Below are 23,892 nucleotides of genomic sequence, written 5' to 3'. Positions count from 1 at the left end.
GCAGAACCCCCTGCTGGAAGGTCTTCGTCCTACAGCCTGCCATTTTTCATTCTTGCAGGCAGCACAACAACTGATAGATTTAGAATGGGCGGCACCGGCGGCTTCCTTTAAAGGGAGCTGGGCCCTGACGGGCATCTACCCATTGGCACCGGCTATCCAGGACCTGCTGGTGTGCCCTCAGGTGGACGCCTTGATTAGCGCTGTGGTCAAGTGCACTACCATTCCAGTTGAAGGGGGGACGGCCCTCAAGGAGCCTCATGACCGGCGACTGGACGCCATTCTGAAACAGACTTTTGAGGTGGCAGCTTTATCTTTGCGGATCGCGACCTGCTGCACAGTGGTGACGCGTGCCTGTTTGTCACAGGTTAGGAACAACGCTCCAGCAGCTGACATGGAGTCAGCTCTTTCGTTCCTCATAGATGCTGCATCAGACCTGGTCCGGACAACAGCTAAGGGGATCTCATCCTCCGTAGTCGCCAGGAGGCAGCTCTGGATCCGGAGATGGTCAGCTGATGCGCCTTCAAAGACACGCCTCACCAGATTGCCCTTTAAGGGCTCTTTCCTATTTGGCAGCGACCTTGATAAACTGGCCAGTACATGGGGTGCCTCTCCAGTACCTAGACTGCCGGATGATCGGTTCAGAAGGGGCCAGCGCACCTTGCCAAGGCCCTCCAGGGGCAGGAGTTCACAGCGCTTTGTTCCTTACAGGGGTCGCTACCAGGCACCACGTCCTCAGGCCAAGAATCAGTCCTTTCGGTCCAAGCAGCGCAAGAGGGGAGCAGGTCCGGGCTCGGGTCCCGGCCGCGCCTCACAATAAGAATCCGCCGATTCGTCTGGGGGACGGAGCCATAGGGGGCAGGTTAACCCTCTTCTACCCCAGATGGGTCGAGATCACGTCGGACCAGTGGGTCCTCGCCATTATCCGGGAGGGATGTTATCTGGACTTTCATAATCTCCCTCCGGACAAGTTTGTGGAATCTTCATGTCCCACACACAAGAAGGCAGCATTGGAAGCTACCCTGGCGAGGCTCCTGTCCTTGAAAGCCATCATCCCAGTACCTGCCTGGGAAGTGAATTCTGGTCACTATTCCATTTATTTCATGGTACCCAAGAAAGGGGGCACCTTTTGGCCTGTGCTGGACCTCAAGTCTGTCAATCGCTACTTGCAGGTACCAAGGTTTCGCATGGAGACTCTGCGCTCTGTCAAGGCTGCAGTACAGCCAGGAGAATTCCTCACGGCGTTAGACCTGTCAGAGGCATACCTGCATATCCCAATCCATCCGGATCATCAGCGCTACCTACGCTTCAAGGTCCTAGGCCGCCACTTCCAGTTTCGGGCTCTGCCCTTCGGGTTGGCCACGTCACCACGGACATTCACCAAGGTGGTCGTAGTGGTAGCGGCGGCACTCAGGCGGGAAGGAATTCTGGTCCATCCCTACTTAGACGACTGGCTGATCAGGGCGAAATCTCGAGAGGAGAGCCTTCGGACAACCGACAGAGTGATCGCCCTTCTGGAAAGCTTGGGCTGGGTAATCAACCTCAGCAAGAGCTGTCTACAGCCTTCCCAGTCCCTGGAATACCTGGGAGTACAGTTCGACACCCGGGCGGACACAGTCTCGCTTCCAAGAGAAAGTTGAAACTTCAGCGTATCCAGTATTTGATGGGAGCCAGTCGGCCCATAGCCTGGGATTATTTGCAGGTTCTTCGTCTCATGGCATCCACCCTGGAAGTGGTGCCTTGGGCGAGGGCCCATATGAGACCTCTACAACACTCCCTGCTCTCTCGCTGGAGCCCCCATCTACGGAACTATTCCACGCACCTGCCAGCCAGAGTGCGGACCCAGTTGCGGTGGTGGTTGCAGTCCAACCACATGAGCAGGGGGTCGAAGATGTCCTCACCCATGTGGACTTTGCTCACCACAGATGCCAGCTGAGCGGCTGGGGAGCACACTGCAAAGAACTCACCGCACAAGGGCGGTGGAACAGAGAAGAGTCAGCGTGGAACATCAACTGTCTAGAGGCCCGGGCAGTCCGATTGGCATGCCTTCGATTTGCTCACAGACTGAAGAACAGAGCAGTCAGAGTAATGTCTGACAACGCCACCACGGTGGCATACATCAACCGTCAGGGCGGAACCAGAAGCCGACAAGTATCTCTGGAAATCGCCCCACTGATGGCTTGGGCAGAGGCGAATCTTCAAGACATCTCCACCGTCCACATTGTCGGGAAGGACAATACCACAGCAGACTTCCTCAGCAGAGAAAGCCTAAATCCGGGAGAGTGGCAGCTGTCACCCACAGCCTTCCAGATGATTGTGGATCACTGGGAGATTCCGGACATGGATTTACTGGTGGACAAGTCCAATGCTCAAGTACCCAGATACTTCAGCCGCAAGCGCGACCCGTTCTCACACGGAATCTATGCCCTGGTCCAGCCCTGGCCTCCAGGGACTCTGCTATACGCCTTTCCTCCGTGGCCTCTGCTGGGCGCCATCATCCACAAGATTCAGAAACACCGGGGCCTAGTTCTTCTAGTGGCACCAGACTGGCCAAGAAGACCCTGGTACGCAGACATGAGAAGACTACTGGCAGGGGAGCCTCTTCCCCTGCCTCCTCTCCGGGACCTTCTACGTCAAGGTCCCATCCTCCCGAGGATCCAGCTCAATTCTCTCTTACGGTCTGGCCATTGAGAGGGCTAGACTGAAGAAAAGAGGTTACTCGGAGCCCGTGATAGATACACTCCGAGCTTGTAAGTTTTCCACATCCCTCACCTATGTAAGGATCTGGAGAGTATTTGAAGCATGGTGCGACACTCATGGCACCAATCCACATGTGACCACAATCCCTATTGTTGGATTTCCTGCAGGATGGACTTCAGAAGGGTCTCACCCTCAGCTCCATCAAAGTTCAGGTGGCTGCGCTATCTTGCTATGGTCCCAGGAGGGATGGCAAGACCATCGCCAAGCACCCGGATGTTTCTCGCTTCCTGCAAGGAGTCAAGCATATTCGTCCGCCACTAAAGTGGCCTGTGCCCTTATGGAGCCTCAATCTTGTTTTGGATTTCCTCGCGGGATCCACCTTCAGACCCCTTCGGGGTCTGTCTCTCCATTCTCTAACCTTGAAGATGGTGTTCCTATTGGCGGTCTGTTCGGCACGCCGCATCTCAGAGCTACAAGCACTGTCCTGCCGTGATCCCTTTCTCAGAATCACTCCTGAGGCTATCCATCTTCGTACGGTTCCCTCCTTTCTACCTAAAGTGGTTTCACAGTTTCATCTTAACCAAACCATATCCTTGCCTACCGCGGCGGGTTTGAAGAAATCTGAAGAAGGGCGTTTATTGCGCCATCTCGACATTGGCAGATTGCTGCCCAGATATCTGGAAGTGACACAAGAACTACGAAAGACGGACCATCTGTTCGTCCTGCACAGCGGGAGGAAGCAAGGTGAAGCGGCCTCGCGGCCCACCATCGCCCGCTGGATTAAAGAAGTTATCAGAGCAGCTTATGTGGAGGCTGGAAAGTCTCCGCCTCTACAGGTCAAGGCTCATTCTACCAGAGCACAAGCGACATCTTGGGCAGAATCCTGGATGCTGTCGCCTGCAGAAATATGTAAAGCGGCAACATGGTCCTCCCTCCATACCTTCTCCAGGTTTTACCGTCTGGATGTCCAGGCCAGGGAGGACTCAGCATTTGCAAGGGCGGTACTACATGGTCCTCAGGCAGCCTCCCGCCCAGGCTGGGAGTAAAGCTTTTGTACATCCCATTTGTTCTGAGTCCATCTGGCTACACGCCAGGAAATGTTGAGGTTACTACCTGATAATCTCCTTTTCCTTAGTGTAGACAGATGGACTCAGCATCCCGCCCAGCTGCCTGCATACATGGGTTTCACCGATTCAAGGTAAGCTATGTCATCTGTATCCATAAGAGCGTACACTCTACCAGGTGTCAACGCCTTCCAGTTGGGAATGCTGGCGGTCTCCAGCTACTATCAATCGGTCAGGGGAATCCTGTTTCACTTTTCACTGAGCGTCAGTACACACATCCATAACAGCTTTTGCAAGGAAGATTACTAAGTTGCTACACTTCCTGTGGGGATATATACCCCGTGCTGACGTCAGATCCGTCTCCAACTGCTAGCACGCGGATACTATCCCATTTGTTCTGAGTCCATCTGTCTACACTAAGGAAAAGGAGATTATCAGGTAGTAATCTCAACATTGTTTGTAGCAGCGATAGCTTCCAAGCAGTAGAGAATATTCAAAGTATCCAGGAACATGGGCCCTCGAACGAGTACCGGTTCTTATCTGTAATCTGAAAGTAAAGAAAAAGAGTGAGGCCCCCAAGGAGTGGGTACCTCTGTTAAGTCCGAGGAGGCAAAGTAGCTTGGATAGCCGAAGCTAGTCCTTGGCGAATCCTTGTTAACTCAGTTTCGGGCCGATACAGTACAGTGCGCTCCGGAGCGCACTGTTAACCCGCCCGCACTAGCATTATTCCTTATTCAATAAGGGGCCGAAAACATGCGTCTAATCCGCTGAACTAATGGCGCCTGCAACATGCAAATGCATGTTGATGGCCCTATTAGGTATTCCCGCGCATTTCAAGCCAAGCCGCACATTTTGCTTTCAGAAATTAGTGCCTACCCAAAGTTAGGTGCTAATTTCTTCGGGCACCGGGAAAGTGCATAGAAAAGCAGTTTTTACTGCTTTTCTATGCACTTTCCCGGTGCCCGAAGAAATTAGCACCTAACTTAATATCATGGCGATATTAAGTCTGAGTTCCTGAAAGTTTCGAAAGTGTAAAAAAAAAATATGAAGTGGGGTTGAAAACCGGACGCTCAATTTTGCCGGCGTCCGGTTTCTGAGCCCGTGGCTGTCAGCGGGCTCGAGATCCGACGCCGGCAGAATTGAGCGGCTGTCAAACCCGCTGACAGCCGCCGCTCCAGTCCAAAAGGAGGCGCTCGGGACGCGCTAGTGTCCCGAGCGCCTCCTTCTGCCTGTTTTTACCGCCAGACCTCATTTGAAGAGAATCGCGCGCACAGGAGAGTGGCCTGTGCACGCGCTGGGAGAGCGGGCGTTTGCCCGCTCTCCCGCAGACTTTACTGTATCAGCCCATTTATTAGCAAAATAGAGACCTTTAAATATTGGAAGCGGATGACGTCATCTCAGAGGGACGCCGCTGAGGTTCGCGCCCTTGCTGGTACTTCAGTCAGAGAGCGCGCGCACCCTAGGTCATCAGACAATATGGTGGATCTGCAATGTCGAGCCGGTCTGGGGACGCCGGAGAGAGACGGCATGGAGACTCCGCGGCAGCCAGCCATCCATCAGACCCGGAGGGAGTCGCCACAGAGGTAAAGAGGGCATCGAGCAGCGACGGTCACAACAGTACCCCCCCTTCAAAGGGTGATCTCCTCGGGTACCAGGCTTAGGTTTGGAAGGATGTGTGAGGTGGAACTAATGAAGCATCTCTTTGTCCAAGATATTGGTCTGAGGCACCCAAGAGTTTTCTTTGGGGCCAAAGCCTTCCCACTTTAGAAGGTATTCAAAAGTCTTGCCTCTGATACAAACATCCAGAATCTCTTTGATCTTAATTTCTAAGTCGTCTTCTGCATTGATGACAGGTGGATCTTGAGATTTTGAAGAATCTTGCAGTGTTGATGATAGCAATGGATTGAGCTGCTGTGAACGTCACTGAAGGTTTCAGTGGAAGTGATGATAGGGTACTTCCAAAATCCACTTCTAAGATGACTCTCCAGTAGAATTTGCTGGATGAGAGATGATGTAGAATTCAGCAGTAAAGTAGCTGCTCTGGACGTCACTGAGGCTTCAGCGGAAGTGGCGATGTTGGGGTACATCCAAAATCCACTTCTAAAGATGACTCTCCAGTAGAATTTGCTGGATGAGAGATGATGTAGAGTTCAGTAGTAAAGTAGCTGCTATGGATGTCACTGAGGCTTCAGCAGACCTAGTGGTGTAGGATACGTCCAAGATCCACTTCTACGATGATGGCATTACCAGTGGAACAAACTAGCTGGTTGCCAGAGATATCTTCTTCGGATCTATTATGTGCTGTGGCTCATCAGACACATCCTCCAAATGGCTGGAACGTGACAAATATCTCTAAGTTTATAATCCATGAATGCAGATAGATGTTGAACGCCTTTGAGCCAAAGTGAACGTAGAAGGCGCTATGAGTATCAGCAGCCATGAGCTGAACTGCCATGGACGTCACAGATTTTCAGGAGAACTGGTGATGTAAAGGAACATCCAAAGCCCACTTCAAGTTGTGATGCAATAATGGATCTTCCACTAGTCTGAGAATAAGGTTGCGTCCTGCCCCTGAGTCCATCAGGGCAGAAGTCTGAACCGAAGCCAGTTCGCAGATCACTGAGACTGGAAGAGAGGGCGGAGGAGAAAACGCAGTATGGCCCAAGAACAGTCCTCCCGTGGGACTTAGGCCCGTCCGTTTCCCGGACGAATGGGGCATGCAGAGAAATCATGGCCGGGCTGACCACAGTACATGCACAGGCCGCGTTTCTTCCGAAATCTTCTCTCCTTGGAGGTCAAGTGTCCATGACCAATTTGCATCGGCTCATCTTTATCAGCAGCAGATGTTACTGGAACCATCCGAGGTGCAATGGTAGTACTAGCCTGTTTCAAGCCGGATTTCCTTCACCTTGTCTCGGAGTCAGTGATCAATCCGAGTGGCCAAGGCTATTAATTCATCCAGCGAATCAGGTGTCTGGCGAGCGGCCAGCTTGTCCTTTAAGTGAGTGTCCAGGTCTCTGCAGAAGAGTCTTGAGACACTTGGGGTCCCAGCGAAGTTCCGCTGCAAGAGTCTTGAATTCTATGGCGAATTCAGCCAGTGATCTGTTGCCTTGCTTCAAGTCCACCAAAGCAAAACCGGCAACAGAAATACGAGCAGGGTCATCAAAGACTGATTTAAACAAGTCCATAAATCCTATGTCCTGCAAAATAGGGTCCTTGCGTTCCCACAAGGTAGATGTACTCCCTCAGGTACTGGAACAGCGATCCAGGATGGCTGAGCTGTTGAGAAACTGTAGAAAAGTGAGAAGGCAGAGTTCATGAACAGAACTAGATGACAAAACTCACATAAGGTCTCAAGGAAGCTCAGGAGCTGGAAAGGTTTAAGCCCTCGAGGAGCGAGTACCTGGTTCCAGGGAAAGCTCTGAGAGTGCGGTGGTAACTCACAATTGTTTGTAGCAGCAATAGCTTCCAAGCAGTAGAGAATCTTCAGTGTGTCCAGGAATATGGGCCCTCGAGCGAGTACCGGTTCTTATCTGTAGTCTGAAAGTAAAGAAAAAGTGCGAGGTCCCGAAGAGCGGGTACCTCTGATAAGTCCGAGGAGGCAGAGTAGCTTGGATAGCCGAAGCGAGTCCTTAGCAAATCCTTGCTAACTCAGTTTGTTAGCAAAATAGAGACCTTTAAATATTGGAAGCGGATGACGTCTTCTCAGGGGGATTCCCCTGAGGTTCGCGCCCTTGCTGGTACTTCAATCAGAGCGCGCATGCCCTAGGTCTTCAGGCAACATGGCGGATCTGCAAAGTCGAGCCAGTCCGGGGACGCCTGAGAGAGATGGCATGGAGACGCCGCGGCAGCCAGCTATCCATCAAACCCGGAGGGAGTCACCACAGAGGTAAAGAGGGCGGAGTGAGGGCTTCGAGCAGCGACTGTCACAACACGCAGAGACCACCAGGTAAGGTAGAAACCTTTACATTTAAGTCTCCAGACTCTAAGACTCGAATAGATGTATCTATCATCCAGAAAAGTTTAAAGGACATTCATCGGATTGAGCAGCCTGGCTTGGGCTGGGCCCCGATTCAATGGAAGGGTCCACACACATGGAGACCCCGCGGGGGGGGGGGGGGGGGGCGGCACCATCTTGCCAGCAGGGTCGTCAGTGCCATTTTCCCCCCTCGACTGGCGGTACGCGCGAGGTCAGGCCTAACTCAAGCACGTCCATAGAGGCACAATGCAGAGCTGTGCGCACAGTGGCGCGCACATCAGTCGGGCACACAAAGTCCGTAGCCCATGCGCACAACAGTGCACACAACCTCTGTGCACCAGGCGCGCACAACTAAGCACATCCACACGCATACCTACACTCACAGCCAAGTTTGAAGCTCGCCATGCACACAAACAATGGCACCGCCATCCAAGTAGGCCAAGGGACACTCCATTTGCCCAGCCTGCCACTTAAGAGCCACGCAACCTGACTTGGAATCCTTCCTATGCCAGCAGTGCGAAGACGCCCAGGGGAACCAAAGCAAGGCCCCCTTCAGCCAGGAGAGGGATCTGGAACCACTGATGATTGTACCAGACCTATGTATCTCCAACTCAGCACCCCCACAGGAAGGCACTTCTGGGGCTTCTACTACAACCCATCCTGGGTTCAACATGGACCCAGGGTCCTTCTCCTGGGTGGAATTTTTTTTAAAGGGCTGTAAACCTTTGTCCAGGCACAACCAGCCCCGGCTGCGCACCAGACTCAACCCCTGCCTGAAGCGCAAGACCTTCCCGGCACCTCCCGGGTTCCTCGAGACATGCCTCTCCTAACCAAGAGCCTCCCTAATAGGGATCCAGACACCTCAGATGACAAGACTGACTGACTCCCTGGAAGAAGGAGAAATCCCCCCAGGGATGGAGCCATACTGAACCATCCTTAAATTCTGCCACAAGGACTAATTACCAGCCCTCGTGTCCCAGACTCTGAAGACGCTGGGCATTCCAGGCGTCTTCAGAGTCTGGGTGTCCCTCTGTAAGGCCTCATGCTATTTTCCTCTGTTGGAGGCCATCCAGGAACTGATTGATCTGGAATGGAATGCCCCAGCGTACAGCTTCAAAGGGGGGCGGGCCCTAGAAGCCCTATATCCTCTGGAACCCATGGCCAAAGAACATCTACGTTTCCCTAAAGTGGACGCTATGGTCTGTGCAGTCTCAAAGCGCACAACGATCCCCGTTGAGGGAGGAGTGGCACTGAAGGATACCCAGAACAGACTGAAATCCATCCTTAAGCAGGCCTTTGACGTATCAGCAATGACACTGCAGATTGCTGCGCATTGGTGGCACATTCCTGCTTGCTCCTCTCCAGAGACGCAACTACATCCGGAGAAACTATGGAGCCTGCGGTCTCTTTCCTCACCGATGCTACCTCAGATCTAGTGCGCACCTCAGCCAGGGCCGTCGCCTTGGCAGTGGCAGCCAGAAGACAACTATGGCTCCGGAATTGGTCAGCTGACGAGACATCCAAAGTGAACCTCACAAGAATGCCTTTTAAAGGATCTCTTGTTCGAAAGCGAATTGGAGAAGTTAGCCAACAAATGGGGCACATCTCCAGTACACCAGCTACCAGAAGATAGGAACAAAAGACTTCAGCGCTCCTCCCCTAGAAGAGCCAAGAGCAGAGGATCGCAGCATTTTAGACCTTACAAGAACACACAGCACCTCGCCCCTCAGGAAGGTCTCAGTCCTTTCGGAACAGACACACCAAGAGGGGAGCAAGCTTAGGGGCAGGCTCCAGCCGTACCCCACAATGAGAAGAAGCAGGCCCATCCACAGGAAGAAGACATAGGGGGCAGAATTGTCCTCTTCTACCAAAGATGGGCTGAGATAACATCGGACAAGTGGGTCCTAACCATCATTTGAGAAGGGTACTCTCTGGAATTCCACAGCATCCCTCGAGACAAATTGGAGGTCATCCTGCCAATCCCACTCCAAGAGGCTGGCAGTGGAAACCACACTACAAGACTACTCAGCCTGAAGGCAATAACTCGGTGCCCACACCCCAACAAAATACTGGCCACTATTCCATCTATTTTATAGTTCCCAAGAAGGAAGGAGCATTCCGGCCCATCTTGGATCTCAAGGCCATCAACCGTTACCTGAGGGTACCACAACCGGGAGAATTCTTAACCTCTCTGGACCTATCCGAAGCCTACCTTCACATCCTGGTCCATCGGGACCACCAGCGCTGCCTGCGCTTTGTGATACTGGGTCATCATTACCAGTTCCGAACGCTACCCTTCGGTCTAGCTTCTGCCCCCAGAACCTTCACCAAAATTATGGTGGTAGTGGCGGCAACACTGAGAAAAGGAGTCCTGGTACATCCTTACTTGGACGATTGACTGATCAGGGCAAAGTCTCCAGAGGAGAGTTGACAGGTGACCACCAGAGTCAAGAATCTACTGCAGGAGCTTGGGTGGGTCATGAACACAACCAAGAGCTGCCTACAGCCCTCCCAGTCTCTGGAGTACCTGGGAGGTCTGGTTCAACACCAAATAGAACAAGGTCTTTCTCCCCCCTCCAAGGAGAAGAAAACTGAGTCAATTGCAAAAACTGTTGCCCTATGCTCGCTGCAAGATATGGGACTTTCTTCAAGTCCTCGGACTTATGGCATCAACTCTGGAAGTCGTTCCGTGGGCAAGGGCCCATATGTGACCTCGACAGCGTTCCCTACTGTCATGATGGAACTCAACATCCCAAAAGTACTCAATTCACCTCCAGCTACCAGCAGAGGTTTGAGACCAGCTCCAGTGGCGGCTTACAGGAAGACCACCTAAGCAGAGGAGTAAACCTATCCCCACCAAACTGGATCTTGCTCGCCACAGATGCGAGCCTGCGAGGGTGGAGAGCCGACTGTCAGGAACTGACTGCCAAGAGACAATGGAACAAGGAAGAAGCAGGATGAAATATAAACCACCTGGAAACTTGAGCCTGCCTACAATTCAGCTACAGACTCCAGGGCGAGTCAGTCATGTCTGACAACGCGACAACCGTTGCCTACATCAACCGCCAGGGAGGAACCAAGAGCCAGCAGGTGTCTCTGGAGATAGACACCCTCATGGCATGGGCGGAAATAAACCTGCAAGAGATTCAGCCTCCCACATCATGGGAAAAGACAGTCTCCACAGACTACCTCAGCAGAGAGAGCCTAGATCCGGGGGAATGGTCACTGGCGAACACGGCCTTCCAGCTGATAGTAAATCGCTGGGGTCTCCCAGTCATGGATCTACTGGCAACCCATTTCAATGCCCAAGTTCCCAGGTTCTTCAGCCGCAGACGAGAACCACAATCCCAGAGAATCGACACTCTCATCCAGAACTGGCCAGAGGAAGACCTCATGTACGCCTTCCCACCCTGGCCACTACTGGGCAGGAACATCCACAAGACAGAGCACTACAGGGGGCTAGTTCTACTAGTCGCCCCGGACTGGCCAAGACTACCATGGTACGTGGACATGTGAAGACTACTTGCGGGGAACCCTCTGCGTCTACCCCCACACAGGGACCTTGTTCCACGAGGTGGATCTTCCACAAAGATCCATCTCGATTCTCTTACGGTATGGCCCTTGAGAGGACTAGCCTGAAGAAGCACGGCTACTCAAAGGCTGTGATTGACACCCTGCTTCCGGCATGCAAATTCTCCACATCTGTCTTACAATATGGATCTGGAGAGTATTCGAAGCCTGGTGTGAAGACCGCATTCTCCACCCGCGGACAGACAAGATTCCCACGATCCTGGAATTCCTGCAGGATGGCATGAAGGGATTGTCTCTCAACTCCCTCAAGGTCCAAGTTGCAGCACTGGCCTGCTTCAGATCCGAAGAGGACAGTTACCAGACTATCAACTCATCGAAATGTCTCACTTCCTGAAAGGGGTTAAACAACTTCGACCACCCCTAAAGTGGCCAGTACCTCTATGGCACCTCAAACTAGTACTAGACTTCCTAGCAGGGGATTCCTTCAGACCAACACATGGTCTGTCACTACGTCTCCTGACCTTAAAAATAGCATTCTTGGTCGCAATATTTTCAGCTCGGCACATCTCTGAACTTCAAGCACTATCCTGCCGGGAACCGTTCCTCAGGTTCACCCCGGCACCATACAGCTGCGTGTACGGTACCATCCTTCCTACCAAAAGTGGTTTCTCAGTTCCACATGAACCAAAACATATCGTTACCATCTCCAGATAGCACAAGGACTCTGAAGACTCATGTCTCCTTCGCCACCTGAATGTCGGCAGAATCCTAGTCCGATACTTGAAAAGATCGGAACCCTTGTGCAAAACAGATCGCCTATTCATTCTTCACAGCGGGAAGAAACAAGGGGAAGCGGCATCACAGGCGACCATAGCCTGCTGGATCAAAGAAGTAATCAAGACAGCCTACATATAGAGGCAGGAAAGCCATTAACTCTACAGGTCAAAGCTCATTCTACAAGGGCCCAGGCAGTCTCCTGGGTTGAAACCAAACTGGCGTCAGCCGAGATCTGTCAGGCAGCAACGTGGTCCTCACTACCCATCTTCTCCAGGTTCTACCACCTGGATGTCCAGGCCAGGGAGGATACAGCCTTTGCAAGGGCAGTACTAAGTGGGCCACGGGCAACCTCCCACCCTGTGTGGGAGTAGCTTTTGTGCATCCCATTGGTCCTGAGTCCATCTGGCTACATGCTAGGAAATGGAGAAATTACTTACCTGATAATTTTGTTTTCCTTAGTGTAGACAGATGGACTCAGCATCCCACCCACGGCTGCTCCAGAAATCAAGAACCTCGAATAACAAATCTCAAGACTAAGCAAATACGGGTAAGCCACGGCCTACCTTTAGTTCAAGATACCCACAGTTTGTCTGGTGTCAGCATTTATTGTTTGAGTGCACTGGTCTCCGGTTTAAAAAAAAAAAAAAATCAGTTGAACCAGTTCAAGGTTAATGAAGTATTAAGCAACATATATCCACACTGGCTTTTCGAAGAGAATACTGAAGAGCTAAGCTTACTGCATGGGCATATGTAGGTTGACGTCAGCTTTGAAATCTGACTCAGTCTCCCATCTGCTATAAGGAGAGCACAATACCTATTGGTCCTGAGTCCATCTGTCTACACTAAGGAAAACAAAATTATCAGGTAAGTAATTTCTCCATTCCCTCACTAGGTAGTGAATACTGCTACAGTCTCTTAATATGCTCCCTCCCAGTCTCTTTCATACTGATAGCAGCAGAATCTAAACACAACGTAATTCCCTTTATGGTGTGTATTGCTGGGCACACCAGTGCTGTTGCTGTCCCCTGTCTGTGCCGGCACTACAAGCATGTTAAGCCCATGTGCAGCACTTTCCTGATGCAGATCTTGTGATAAACAAGATCAGCCTCTGGAAGTACCGCCTGTGTGTTTCCACCTGTTCGCGGTGCCGGCACAGATGGGGTAGAAGGGGTCAGCAGTAGTTGCATGGCCCTCCTGCTGCTGAGCTTGTCGAGCAGGAGGAGAGAGGGAGTCGGGCACATGCTGAGGAGTAGGGAAATGAAGGGTGCATGAGAAGTGATGGCCAGGTGGGTGAGAACGGAAAGCCATGGCGATGAAGATACGGAGAGCAAGCTTGGATCTGGTGCTGGGCTGCCGTGCAAACTGCCTGTGGGGGGAAGGATGGATGGGGCGTGACATGACATTGGTCCTTCTGCAGTCCTCTAGAACTAGTCCTGACTCAAAAAAAAAAAAAAGCCATCAGGGAGCCGCCAGAACATCCGTGTTCCTGGGATACTCCTGTCTGACCCCATTGTCTGCTCCATTTATTTCTGCTCTGCCTATGCAAATATTTTTTGTAAATGCCAATTTGTAGATTACAATAAATTATATAGAAAGCACAATCAGTGTAACTGTTTCACGTATTCACCATATTATCAGGTAGCCAGGACTGTGGTTCTACTATATGAGCCAGAGGAAAGATTTTCATGGGCAGTGGGATGCTCTTCCATGGGGGTAGGGTAAATGGCTGAAGGCTGGAGGGACTGTGGGACTTGAACATTTTCTGTAGCCTGGTTAGCAATGAGAGATTTTTTTTTTTTCTCTCCAGATCAAATCCAACAAGGACAAAAAGAATAAGATTTTTTATAGCATCACGGGGCAAGGTGCAGACACTCCTCCCGAAGGGGTCTTCATTATCGAAAGAATGACCGGCCGGATCAATGTGACTCAGCCACTGGACCGGGAGAAGATTAGCCAATACGTGGTGAGTCTGCTCTGCACAACTCTGGGAGCCTGGGGGATCTTTCTAATCAATTGATAAATGACTTAAGCTGCATATATTTCAGTTTATTTTCTTCTGCAAGGAGCTTTTCTAGTCTAGGTGTGGTTTTTTGGTTTTGTTTTGTTTTTACTCTTTTGAGAAGTGCTGACGTGTGAATCAAGGCCAGTAAAACTGAGCTTACCAGGTTTATCCCTTTTGCCCTTGTATGGTATTTCTCAGGCTCTCGAGGTTGTCCAAAGGGGGAAACGTGTTTTCTCCTCCATAGGTAATTCAGAAATGCTACTCGAATCTGCAGGAATCAATCCACACCGCTACCTTGGTTCCCAAGATGAATCTTTTTATTTGAAAAACATAAAGCAGAGATTCTCAAGTTTCAAACAAATCCATAATCTCTTCTAATCCTTCCAAACAATAGACAAGCCTGCCCGGTGGCTAAGTTGGTAAGTGCTGTGGACTGTCTTTGGTGAAATCAATCAGATCATCATCTCCCCAGTTGGGCTGGGAATTCTGCAGCAGGAGTGTGGTGGTCACAGTCCTGGGGGTGTGGAGTGGGAGGGAGGGAGTTGTGATAATTGGTTAGGGGTGACACCTGGTGTCCAGATTCAGTGCCCAAGATAGGTTCAGAAGGAGCCTTGGTGCATGGCTTCCAGTTTCAGGATGGATACTGTGAAGACCATACCATGTATGTTAGAGGAGAAAAATTGTTCCTGGCACCAAATCCCAGCCCTGGCAGAAATCTGAGCTGCAAGCAGAAAGGAGCAGGAGGAGACTGCCGGGTCAATCCTCACCTCTAGTCGTTTACAAATCTCAGCAATTGCATTTAGAGTACTGAGATTTTCAAATGACACAACAGGGCTACCTTTTTCCACTCCAATGAGTCAAATCAATGAGCCAGTTACTTGGCTATTCTCATAACTCTCATGGGTTAAGCACAACCGCAGGACCCTTGGGATTTCCTGCTGCAGCAGAAGTGTCCCAAAAATCCCATCCCTAGGAATCTGCCCTCGGTTAAATGGCTCGAGCTGCAGACTGGCTGGCAAGCAGACAGTTACCAGAGCTTGAGCGAGTGTGTTCTCCACGGAGATCGGCCTCTGCAGCTCCGCATGGTCTCATCTGTGTAACCTCATCCCCGAGGGCAGACTGCAACCTGCTGGGGCCACGAAAGAATGTCATCTCCTTGGGGCTGGAATCACTCCTGGCTAGCGCTAAAATGTCTCCCCAGGATCCTTTGTTTAGGGGGGTGGGGGGTGTTTGGGGTTTTTTTACTTTCAAGGCCCAGACTGCTAGGAGTGACTCTTTGTGCCTTCAACTTTGTTTCTGGGAGGTGGCACTTTCTCCTCACTGTGTTTGCAGTATGTGCCAATAACCGCATCGGAGTCACTTGGTTAGTGTCCAAAATTTTCTTTACTATTGCAAAATGTCCGATACGATTGGAACAATTAAACTCAATCTACAGCACCTCAGGCTTTCTTTCCTTTAGTCTATTTCCTCTGTCTGTGCAGCAATCTCTTATACCAGGACCAGGGAACTTCTACCCTCCAGGGCTTGGAAAAAGAGTCCCCAGGTGGGCAAGGTATCCCTTAGATGGGCAGGAATCTTCTTCCAAACTATTAAAAATGTAAAAGTCACTGTTTTTTGCACAGTCCCAATCTCTCTCTCCCTAGGGTGAAGACTCCAGATGGGGGTCCTCGATGTTCTCGTTTAATTATTTACTCACTGTTAGCCAGGTTTCGTCGTTCTTTTGGTTCAGACGAATCCCTGATAGGAGGGATCCAAAAAATCTTCTTTTCCCACAACTGAGAATTACACCAGAAAGTCCAGGCATCGGGTCACCACCTCCTCTGTCCTTGCTGAGGGTATAGAGGGGCAGCCCCAGACACAGGGTTTCCCCTGCCCTTAGCCCAGGTAGTGCACAGGGTTTCACCCAGATTCCTGTGAATTAGTCTTTTCACAAGCCCAAAATAGTCCTGGGATGCAGGATGCAGACCTGGCTAACAGTGAGTAAATAGGGAGTGGATAGGAAGATCAGAATCCTGACCTAACTCAGACTCCCAGCAGGGTTTGCCTGAGTCCTAAGAGAAGCCCAAAAATTAAATCCAACGAAGGCAAAAACTCCAATAAAACACAAGCTTCACTGCCCCCAGAGCTCTTAGTGGAAAGCTGCTATAAAACCTCTGAGGGGATGGCCAGTCCAGCACCCTCAAAGGGAGGAGCTACATATGAATGGTTCTTCCCAGTTTATCCTCTTTGCTCCTTTCCCATCCACTCTCTTCAGTCATTGGGAGTCATCACAAGTGTCCTGTTTCATGGCTTCTCCCATGTAGCATAAATTCTGCAGCCTGGCCCACATCTTCCTTTACAATGGGATGCTGGTGTGGGGATCTCAGGTGACCTCTTGGCAGCCTACAGCAGTAAGGGAATATTTGCATTTGCACCCTAAAATCCTGACACATCTTCTCTTTAATCCAGCTATTATCGCATGCAGTATCTGAGAATGGGGAACCCATTGAGGAGCCAATGGAAATCATCGTTAAAGTGACGGATCAGAATGACAACAGGCCAGCGTTCATCCAGCAACTCTTCACAGGGTCTGTACTGGAAGGGGCATCACCAGGTGAGCAGGAAGTGCAACCAGAGACCTGCCACTCCTCTGCCTTTACTAGAAACACAGAAACATGACAGCAGAAAAAGACCGTATGGCGAATCTAGTCTCTACCCATCCCCACAACTAATTTAGCTTGACAATTCCTGCCACTCCTTCAGATCCACTGTTTATCCCATGCTTGCTTGAATTTAGATTTGTCCTTGTGTCTACCACCTCCACTGAGGTGTACATGTGTACAGGGTGTACATGTTTAGATCTTTAATTCTATCCCCATAGCCTTTAGAATGAAGACCACTGACCCTTTTAGTATCCACCCTCTGGACAGACTCCATCCTGTTTATTTCCTTTTTGAAGGTACAGTCTCCAGAATTGTACAGAGTATTCCATATAAGGTCTCACCAGGGACCATATCACCTCCCTTTTTCCACTGACCATTCCTCTCCCTATGCACCCAAGCATCTTCAGCTTTTTCCATCGCTTTAGTCATCTGTTTGGTCATCTTAAGCTCATCAGATACAATCTCCCCCAGATCCTGCTCTTTTGTGCTTAGAAGAATTTTGCCTCCAATACTGTACCTTTCCCTTGGGATTTTTGCATCCTAAATGCATTTCTCAGTCTGCATTTTTTAGCATTAAATCTTAGTTGCCGGATGCTAAATTATTCCTCAAGCTTGGCTAGATCCATCCTCTTATTTTCCACACCTTCCTGACTGACTATCCTATTGCAGATTTTGGTGGTATTGGCAAAAAGGCAAACCTTTCCCAAAAGTGTAATTGAAAACACTGAAAAGAATCTGTACAAGGAGCAGTCCCTCTACGCACACTGCTAGTAACAGCCCCCTCGGCGTGAACACCAAGCAGTCTGCCTGGGGATCGGTCCTAGAAATCCAAGCAAAACATGCTGCTGCAGATGGATCTTTTGCCAAGTGATCCAAGTCAATTGTACTAAACAAACATTTTCCCATTTGGTTTCTAAGGTCTTTAGCTACTTCATTGCCTGAATTGTGAATTTTAATCTTTCCTAGCATGTAGCCAGATGGCATCAGGACCAGTGGGTTATGTGCTCTTCTGCTAGCAGATGGGAGACTGAGTCAGATCTCAAAGCTGACGCACCCTAAATATATTCCTGCAGTGACCTCAGCTCTTCAGTATCTCTGTCTCCTAGCAGATGCGGACACTATCCCACACACTAGAACAGTGTTAAGAATTGCAGCAAAGAAGACAAATTTTTTACCTTGAAGATCAAGCCCCGCTCTCCTGCGGTGATACCTAAGGGTCCCTCCCCCTGTTGAGAATTCCTGAGGTGATTTTCGATATTCCTCCGAGGTGAGCCTTGGTTCGGTAGCCAGTTTCCGGCGTGGACTTAGCCCCCAGAGTGGCAGGCAGCGGGTGCACAACCGAGCATGGCAGTGAAGGTAAAGCCTTCTCCCCCCACAGCTAGAGACTGTCCCGGCACGCGATCGGTAAGCACCGAGACAATGGTAAGCAGAAAACTTTAAGAGCTCCGGGGCTCGGATTGCCGTACTCATTCAATCTTTCTTCTGGCGAGGTAAAAAGGGAGCACCGATCGGGTTTAGCAGCCTTGGTTGGGCTAGGCCACAATCCAGTGCAGGGGTCCTGAAACGTGGAGACCCTCGGGGGCGCCATCTTACGTGCAGGGGGTGTCTGCGCCGCCTTCCCTTCTCAACCGGCGGTACGCGTGGGGCAGGCCGGATGGCTGGTGCGCCCAACTTGTGCACATCCAATATAGCTGCACACACAACTGAGCACACAACCGCACTCATAACTAAACGCGCTTCCAAGAAGCTCAGAAGGCATTCTTTGCACAGCCTGCCACATCAGAGCCACACAGCCTGAACTAGAGTCCTGTCTGTGCCATCATTGCAAAGAAGCGCAAGGGCTACCAAAGCCTGGTCCCTCACAGTCTGAGGATGGGTCTGGAACTACTGCATACAATAGCAACCCGGACCTGTGCAACTCTGAAATGGTATCTCCACAAGAGAGCATTTCAGGAGCTCCTGCTCCGACTCCCCCTGGGACTAACATCGATCCAGGGGTCTTCTCCTGGTTAGAATTTTTCCAGAGACTGCAAGCCTTCGTTCAGGTGCAATCAGCCCCAGCTGCGACCCCGGTCCAACCCAGCCAGGAGTACCTGACCCTCCCGGCCCTGCTCGGATGCCACAAGACATGCCTCACCAAGAAGTTTACTGACAGGGACCGGACACCTCAGACAGTGATGGTACCTCACTGGAGAAAGGGGAAATCCCTCCAGGCCTGGAACCAGACAGAACAATGCTTCGCTTCTTCCACAGGGATGAATTACCAGCCCTTCTTTCACAGACCCTGAAGACTCTGGGGATCCCAGGCATGGACCCTATGGCGGAACCAAAGAAGAACCCCATCTTGGTGTCCCTTTGTAAGGCCTCATGCTATTTCCCAATGATGGAAGCCATCCAGGAACAGATTGACCTGGAGTGGGATGCCCCGGAGGCAAGCTTTAAAGGAGGTCGGGCCATGGAAGCCTTGTATCCTCTGGAACCAGCGACCAAGGAATGCCTGCCTTTCCCGAAAGTGGATGCCATGGTCTGCACCATCTCGAAGCGAACAACCATTCCCGTGGAGGGAGGGGCGGCATTGAAGGATACTCAGGATAGACTATTAGAATCCATCCTTAAGCAAGCATTTGACGCAACAGCTATGACACTGCAGGTAGCTTCCTGCTGCGTGCTGGTGGCACGTTCCTGCTTACTCCTATCGAGAGAGGCAGATAATACCGGAACGTATGCCAGTAAAATGATCGAATCTGCAGCAGCCTTCCTGACGGACACAAGCTCAGACCTGGTGCGTACTTTAGCCAGAGGAGTAGCCTCGGTAGTGGTGGCCAGAAGGCAGTAATGGTTGCGGAATTGGTCGGCAGACGCAACTTCTAAGGTGAATCTCACAAGAATGCCCTATAAGGGATCTCTCCTATTTGGAAGCAAATTAGAGAAGTTAGCCAGCAAGTGGGGCGAATCCCCAGTATCTCAGCTACTGGAAGACAGGGGTAAAAGATCTCAACGCCCTCCCCCAGAAGAACTAGGGACAGAGGCTCCCATTTTTGACCCTACAGGAACTCATTCCATGTACCTCGCCCCTCTGGAAGGTCCCCAGCCCTTTCGGAACTGAAAAACCAAGAGGAACAGGCCCGGGGGCAGGCTCGAACTATGCTTCCCAATGAGAATGGGCTGACCTATCCACAGGAAGAGGAAATAGGCGGTCAGCTTTCCCTCTTCTACCAACGATGGGTCGAAATCATGTCTGATAAATGGGTACTAAACATCAATTGAGAAGGTTACTCTCTGGAGTTTTGCAGCATCCCTCAGGACAAATTTATATCACCCTGCCAGTCCCACACCAAGAGACTGGCAGTGGAATCTACTCTGGCAAGACTATTCAGTCTGAAGGCTATAACTCTGGTAAACAAATTTATATCACCCTGCCAGTCCCACACCAAGAGACTGGCAGTGGAATCTACTCTGGCAAGACTATTCAGTCTGAAGGCTATAACTCTGGTACCTACGCCCCAGAAAAATACAGGGCGTTGTTCCATCTATTTTATCGTTCCCAAGAAAGAAGGATCATTCCGACCCATCTTGGACTTCAAGAACGTCAACCATCATCTGCGGGTACTAAAATTCTGCATGGAAACTTTCCGCTCCATAATAATGGCAGTACAACCGGGAGAGTGCCTAACCTCCCTGGACCTCTCCAAAGCCTACCCTCACATCCCAGCCAATCAAGCTCACCAGCGTTTTCTATGCTTTTTGGTACTGGGACACCATTACCAGTTCCGAGTGCTACCCTTCAGCCTAGCAACCACCCCCAGAACATTCTCCAAAATTATGGTGGTCGTGGCAGCAACACAAAGGAAGGGATCTTGGTACACCCTTACTTGGACGACTGGCTGATCAGGGCAAAGTCTTCGGAAGAGCCGGCAGGTGACCAGCAGAGTCAAGAACCTACTACAGGGGGAAGAAGTGACGTGTCAAGCCCGGATGGTCGCGTGAAGCCAGAGCTCTGTGCCCAAATTTTGATAATCCCTCCTGAAATAAGGTAATCCTTCTCAAAAAATTGACGAAATAGTGGCGAAACATCTCCTGAACATTGAGAATGTCCCTCCGTAAGAAAATAGCAGAGCTGCTTGACAATGAGGCCAGGGACGCGCAGAAAATGCCTGAGACCGCCTGACTTAATTTAGCTCCAACACTAAAAGGTGCCGACCCAGCTATAATCAGGGAGGAATTTCAAAGCTGGTTTCAGGAGATCCAGGATGGAATGGGGACCCTGTGAGAGGAGCTGCGCTCGATCGCCAGCAAGATGAGACGCAAGTGTGCTGAGCTAGGCAACCGCGTGGAAGGATTAGAAATGCAGGCCGGAGAGCAGGGCACAAAATTAAAGGAAGTACAGCAGGAAGTTCTCAGATTAAAAAAGGAGACAGAAGAGCATCAAACATGGCTAGAGGACCTTGAAAACAGGTCCAGGCGTGGAAACTTAAGATTCAGAGGCATACCCGAGGGAGACACATAAGCGGATTGTGAGTCTGTCACTATATACTGACTGATAAAAATGCCACTGAGACTACCCCATCTGCCAGTATTAAGATCGAGAGAGCACACAAGGTGCTTGCCAAACCCAGGGGGAACACTCCGAGAGACATTGTGGTGTGTTTCCATGAGTAAGCTGTTAAAGAACGGGGTCTGCGGCAAGCGCGCCAAATTAAGGAACTTCAGTGGCACGGGGTGAAGGTTGAGATATTTCAGGACTTATCTGCCATTACTATCCGTAAACGCTGTGAATTTCGGGAGGCGTTGCAGATCCTGCAATCCAACAATATAGATATAAATGGCTCTACCTGTTTGGCTGCAATTTACTATTCAAGGAGTAACTAATGGAGTCCAGATGGTAGAGGACATGTTCAAGCTGCAACAAGCTGCAGGACTGGTGGCAAGCAGTGATTCATCAGATGCACAGACTTCCTCATTGATTCTTGACAAGTCCCAGAGATGGCAGAGAGTACAACACGGTGGCAAGAGACTTTGGCAGTCAGGAGGACCTCCAACTCTTAGGGATGATACCACCTGAGGGTCTGTGAGACATTTGGATGGCATAGCAAATTATGGTTACTAGTACCATGAGGACTTAATACCTCGAGTTGGTGAGATGGTTTAAAAAGAAGGGTTACCATTTATCGACAGATTTATTCAATGATTACTATTTGAGGGAATCTTTAATCTTTTGCTTTATTCCATATTGTGGAATGTTTTCATAAAGAGGGCTCGTGCACATGTGAGCCTTGGAGCACACAGGGTGACGACAGACCCATGCTCCTGCAAAGGTGTAATTGGGGGAGAGTAAGGGGGGGGGCCTTAGTTGGGGGTGGGGGGGAAGGATTGATTACCAACCAGAAATCCAATCTGTTAAGTTACATCGAATGCCTGTGTTGTGGATGGAGCATCAACATATATGTAAACACTATAGAAGTATGAAATGGTACAAGTGTTGGGCCTGGGGCACTGTAAGGTTGCTAGCGTATATGAAGGGAGGCCGGATTGAGCTATGTCTGAGGGGTTGTAACCATGGGAGAACTTAAAATCTGTTCGTGGAATGTTTAGGGATTAAATACCTATCATAAGAGAAAATGTGTTTTACAGGATGCTATCAGGGATGGGGTAGATGTGTTATTATGCCAGGAAACCCACTTAAGGAAAAAATATTGTTTTCCAATCACTTTCCCACTCATTATTTTTCAGCGGCTACCAAGGATAACAAATATGGAGGGGTAGGAATAATTTTTGCTAAAACACACAGTAAATGTGATCTCTGTTCTGAGGGATGCTGAGGGCAGGTATCTTATACTTAAGTTTTTGCTGTATACATTGATTGATGTTTATGTACCCAATTCTGGACAAGGTCCTTTTCTGGCGAAACTTTCAAATACTATGAAGCAATGGGTTGAAGGCCAGCTACTTATAGGAGTGGACTTTAACTTAACTAGATATCCATACTTGGACTCTAGCAAGAGCAGCGGGGGCTATTCGGGTGCCAATAGAAAAGGGTTAAAACTCTTTATGCGCGAGTGGAATCTAATCTATGCTTGGCGACTGCTCCATACTACTGAACGAGACTACACATTTTATTCAAAGGCTCATCAGTCCTACTCAAAGATTGATTATTTTTTGGTTGATAAAGTATTAATGAACAAGGTTCATGATACAGGGATAGCACCCATAACATGGTCAGATCATGCAGCCATCTGGATGACCTTGACTGGTCTGGGGGTTCAGATTGGAGAGCAATTCTGGAGATTAAATGAGTCTCTTGAAAGATCAGGAATACTGCACCACCTTAACACAGGAAATGACACAATATCTTTCAGGAAATAATACAGGGGATGTATCACCCACCACAGTTTGGGAATGTTTCAAGGCAGTGGCCCGGAGTAAATTGATAGCGAGGGCTTCCCATGTGCGGAAGCTAGAAAATTCAAAACGTATAGGACTATTACAGCAGATTAGAAATCAAATATAAGAATGGATTCGACCACTGGGCAGCAGTTGGATCAGTTACATTGGGAATTACAGATTTATCTATAAAAAGTTGTTTTCCAATTAGATAAAGCTAAACAAACATTTTTTGAGGGGGGTAACAAGGCAAGGCCGATTATTAGCTAGGATGGTTCAAAATCAAATACTAAAGATTCAGACAGAAACTGGACAGATAGACATGATAGCATCTGTCATCGATTTACCCAATTTTATAAAACATATACAAGAAGATGTTAGGGTTGTGGACCCTTGGGCTGGCTGAGACTGAAGGTGTTGCACTGAGGGGGGGGGGCCCACAGTGGATGTCACAGCCGGGAGGCGGCGCTGAAGAGGTGGTCCGAAGAAGGCTTCATCACTGGAAGCCCGAGGTCCCCCCAGGACGAGCCCGTAGGGACCCAGGCCTCTTGGACTTAGATGTGACCCTATGCGACCAAGGATCAGGGAAGCAGCTGAGTCCAGGAGGCCGAGCCCGAGCCACTGGGACTTAGGAGAATCCTCCGGGCAAGTGAAGAACCGGATACCTGTAGACGAGAGAACTGGAGCCGAAGTCGATGGACGAAGCAGGGACAGAAGTCTGAAGATAGACGGGAGTCCTGGAACAGCAACTAGCAACTCCTTGTCGCTTCCCGCGCTGGCCCCTTTAAGTTCCTAGCTCCTGCACGCGTGCCTAGAAGG

General features: G+C 50.2%; 1 protein-coding gene across 2 annotated transcripts in view; it reads left to right on the top strand.

The window, feature by feature from the left end:
- Window positions 1-23,892, top strand: part of LOC115095096 (B-cadherin-like) — a 147,521-nt gene that overhangs the window by 84,038 nt on the left and 39,591 nt on the right. For both annotated transcript variants that reach the window (XM_029608325.1, XM_029608326.1), the window contains 2 exons: window positions 13,856-14,011; window positions 16,499-16,643. In XM_029608325.1, the coding sequence (XP_029464185.1) occupies window positions 13,856-14,011; window positions 16,499-16,643 (301 nt within the window). The remainder of the gene's footprint in view (window positions 1-13,855; window positions 14,012-16,498; window positions 16,644-23,892) is intronic.

The sequence above is a fragment of the Rhinatrema bivittatum genome, chromosome 7 (genome assembly GCF_901001135.1).
Source record: "Rhinatrema bivittatum chromosome 7, aRhiBiv1.1, whole genome shotgun sequence".
Taxonomy (NCBI): domain Eukaryota; kingdom Metazoa; phylum Chordata; class Amphibia; order Gymnophiona; family Rhinatrematidae; genus Rhinatrema; species Rhinatrema bivittatum.
The sequence above is the reverse complement of the archived record's forward strand: the minus strand, read 5'-3'. Positions and strand labels throughout refer to the sequence as shown.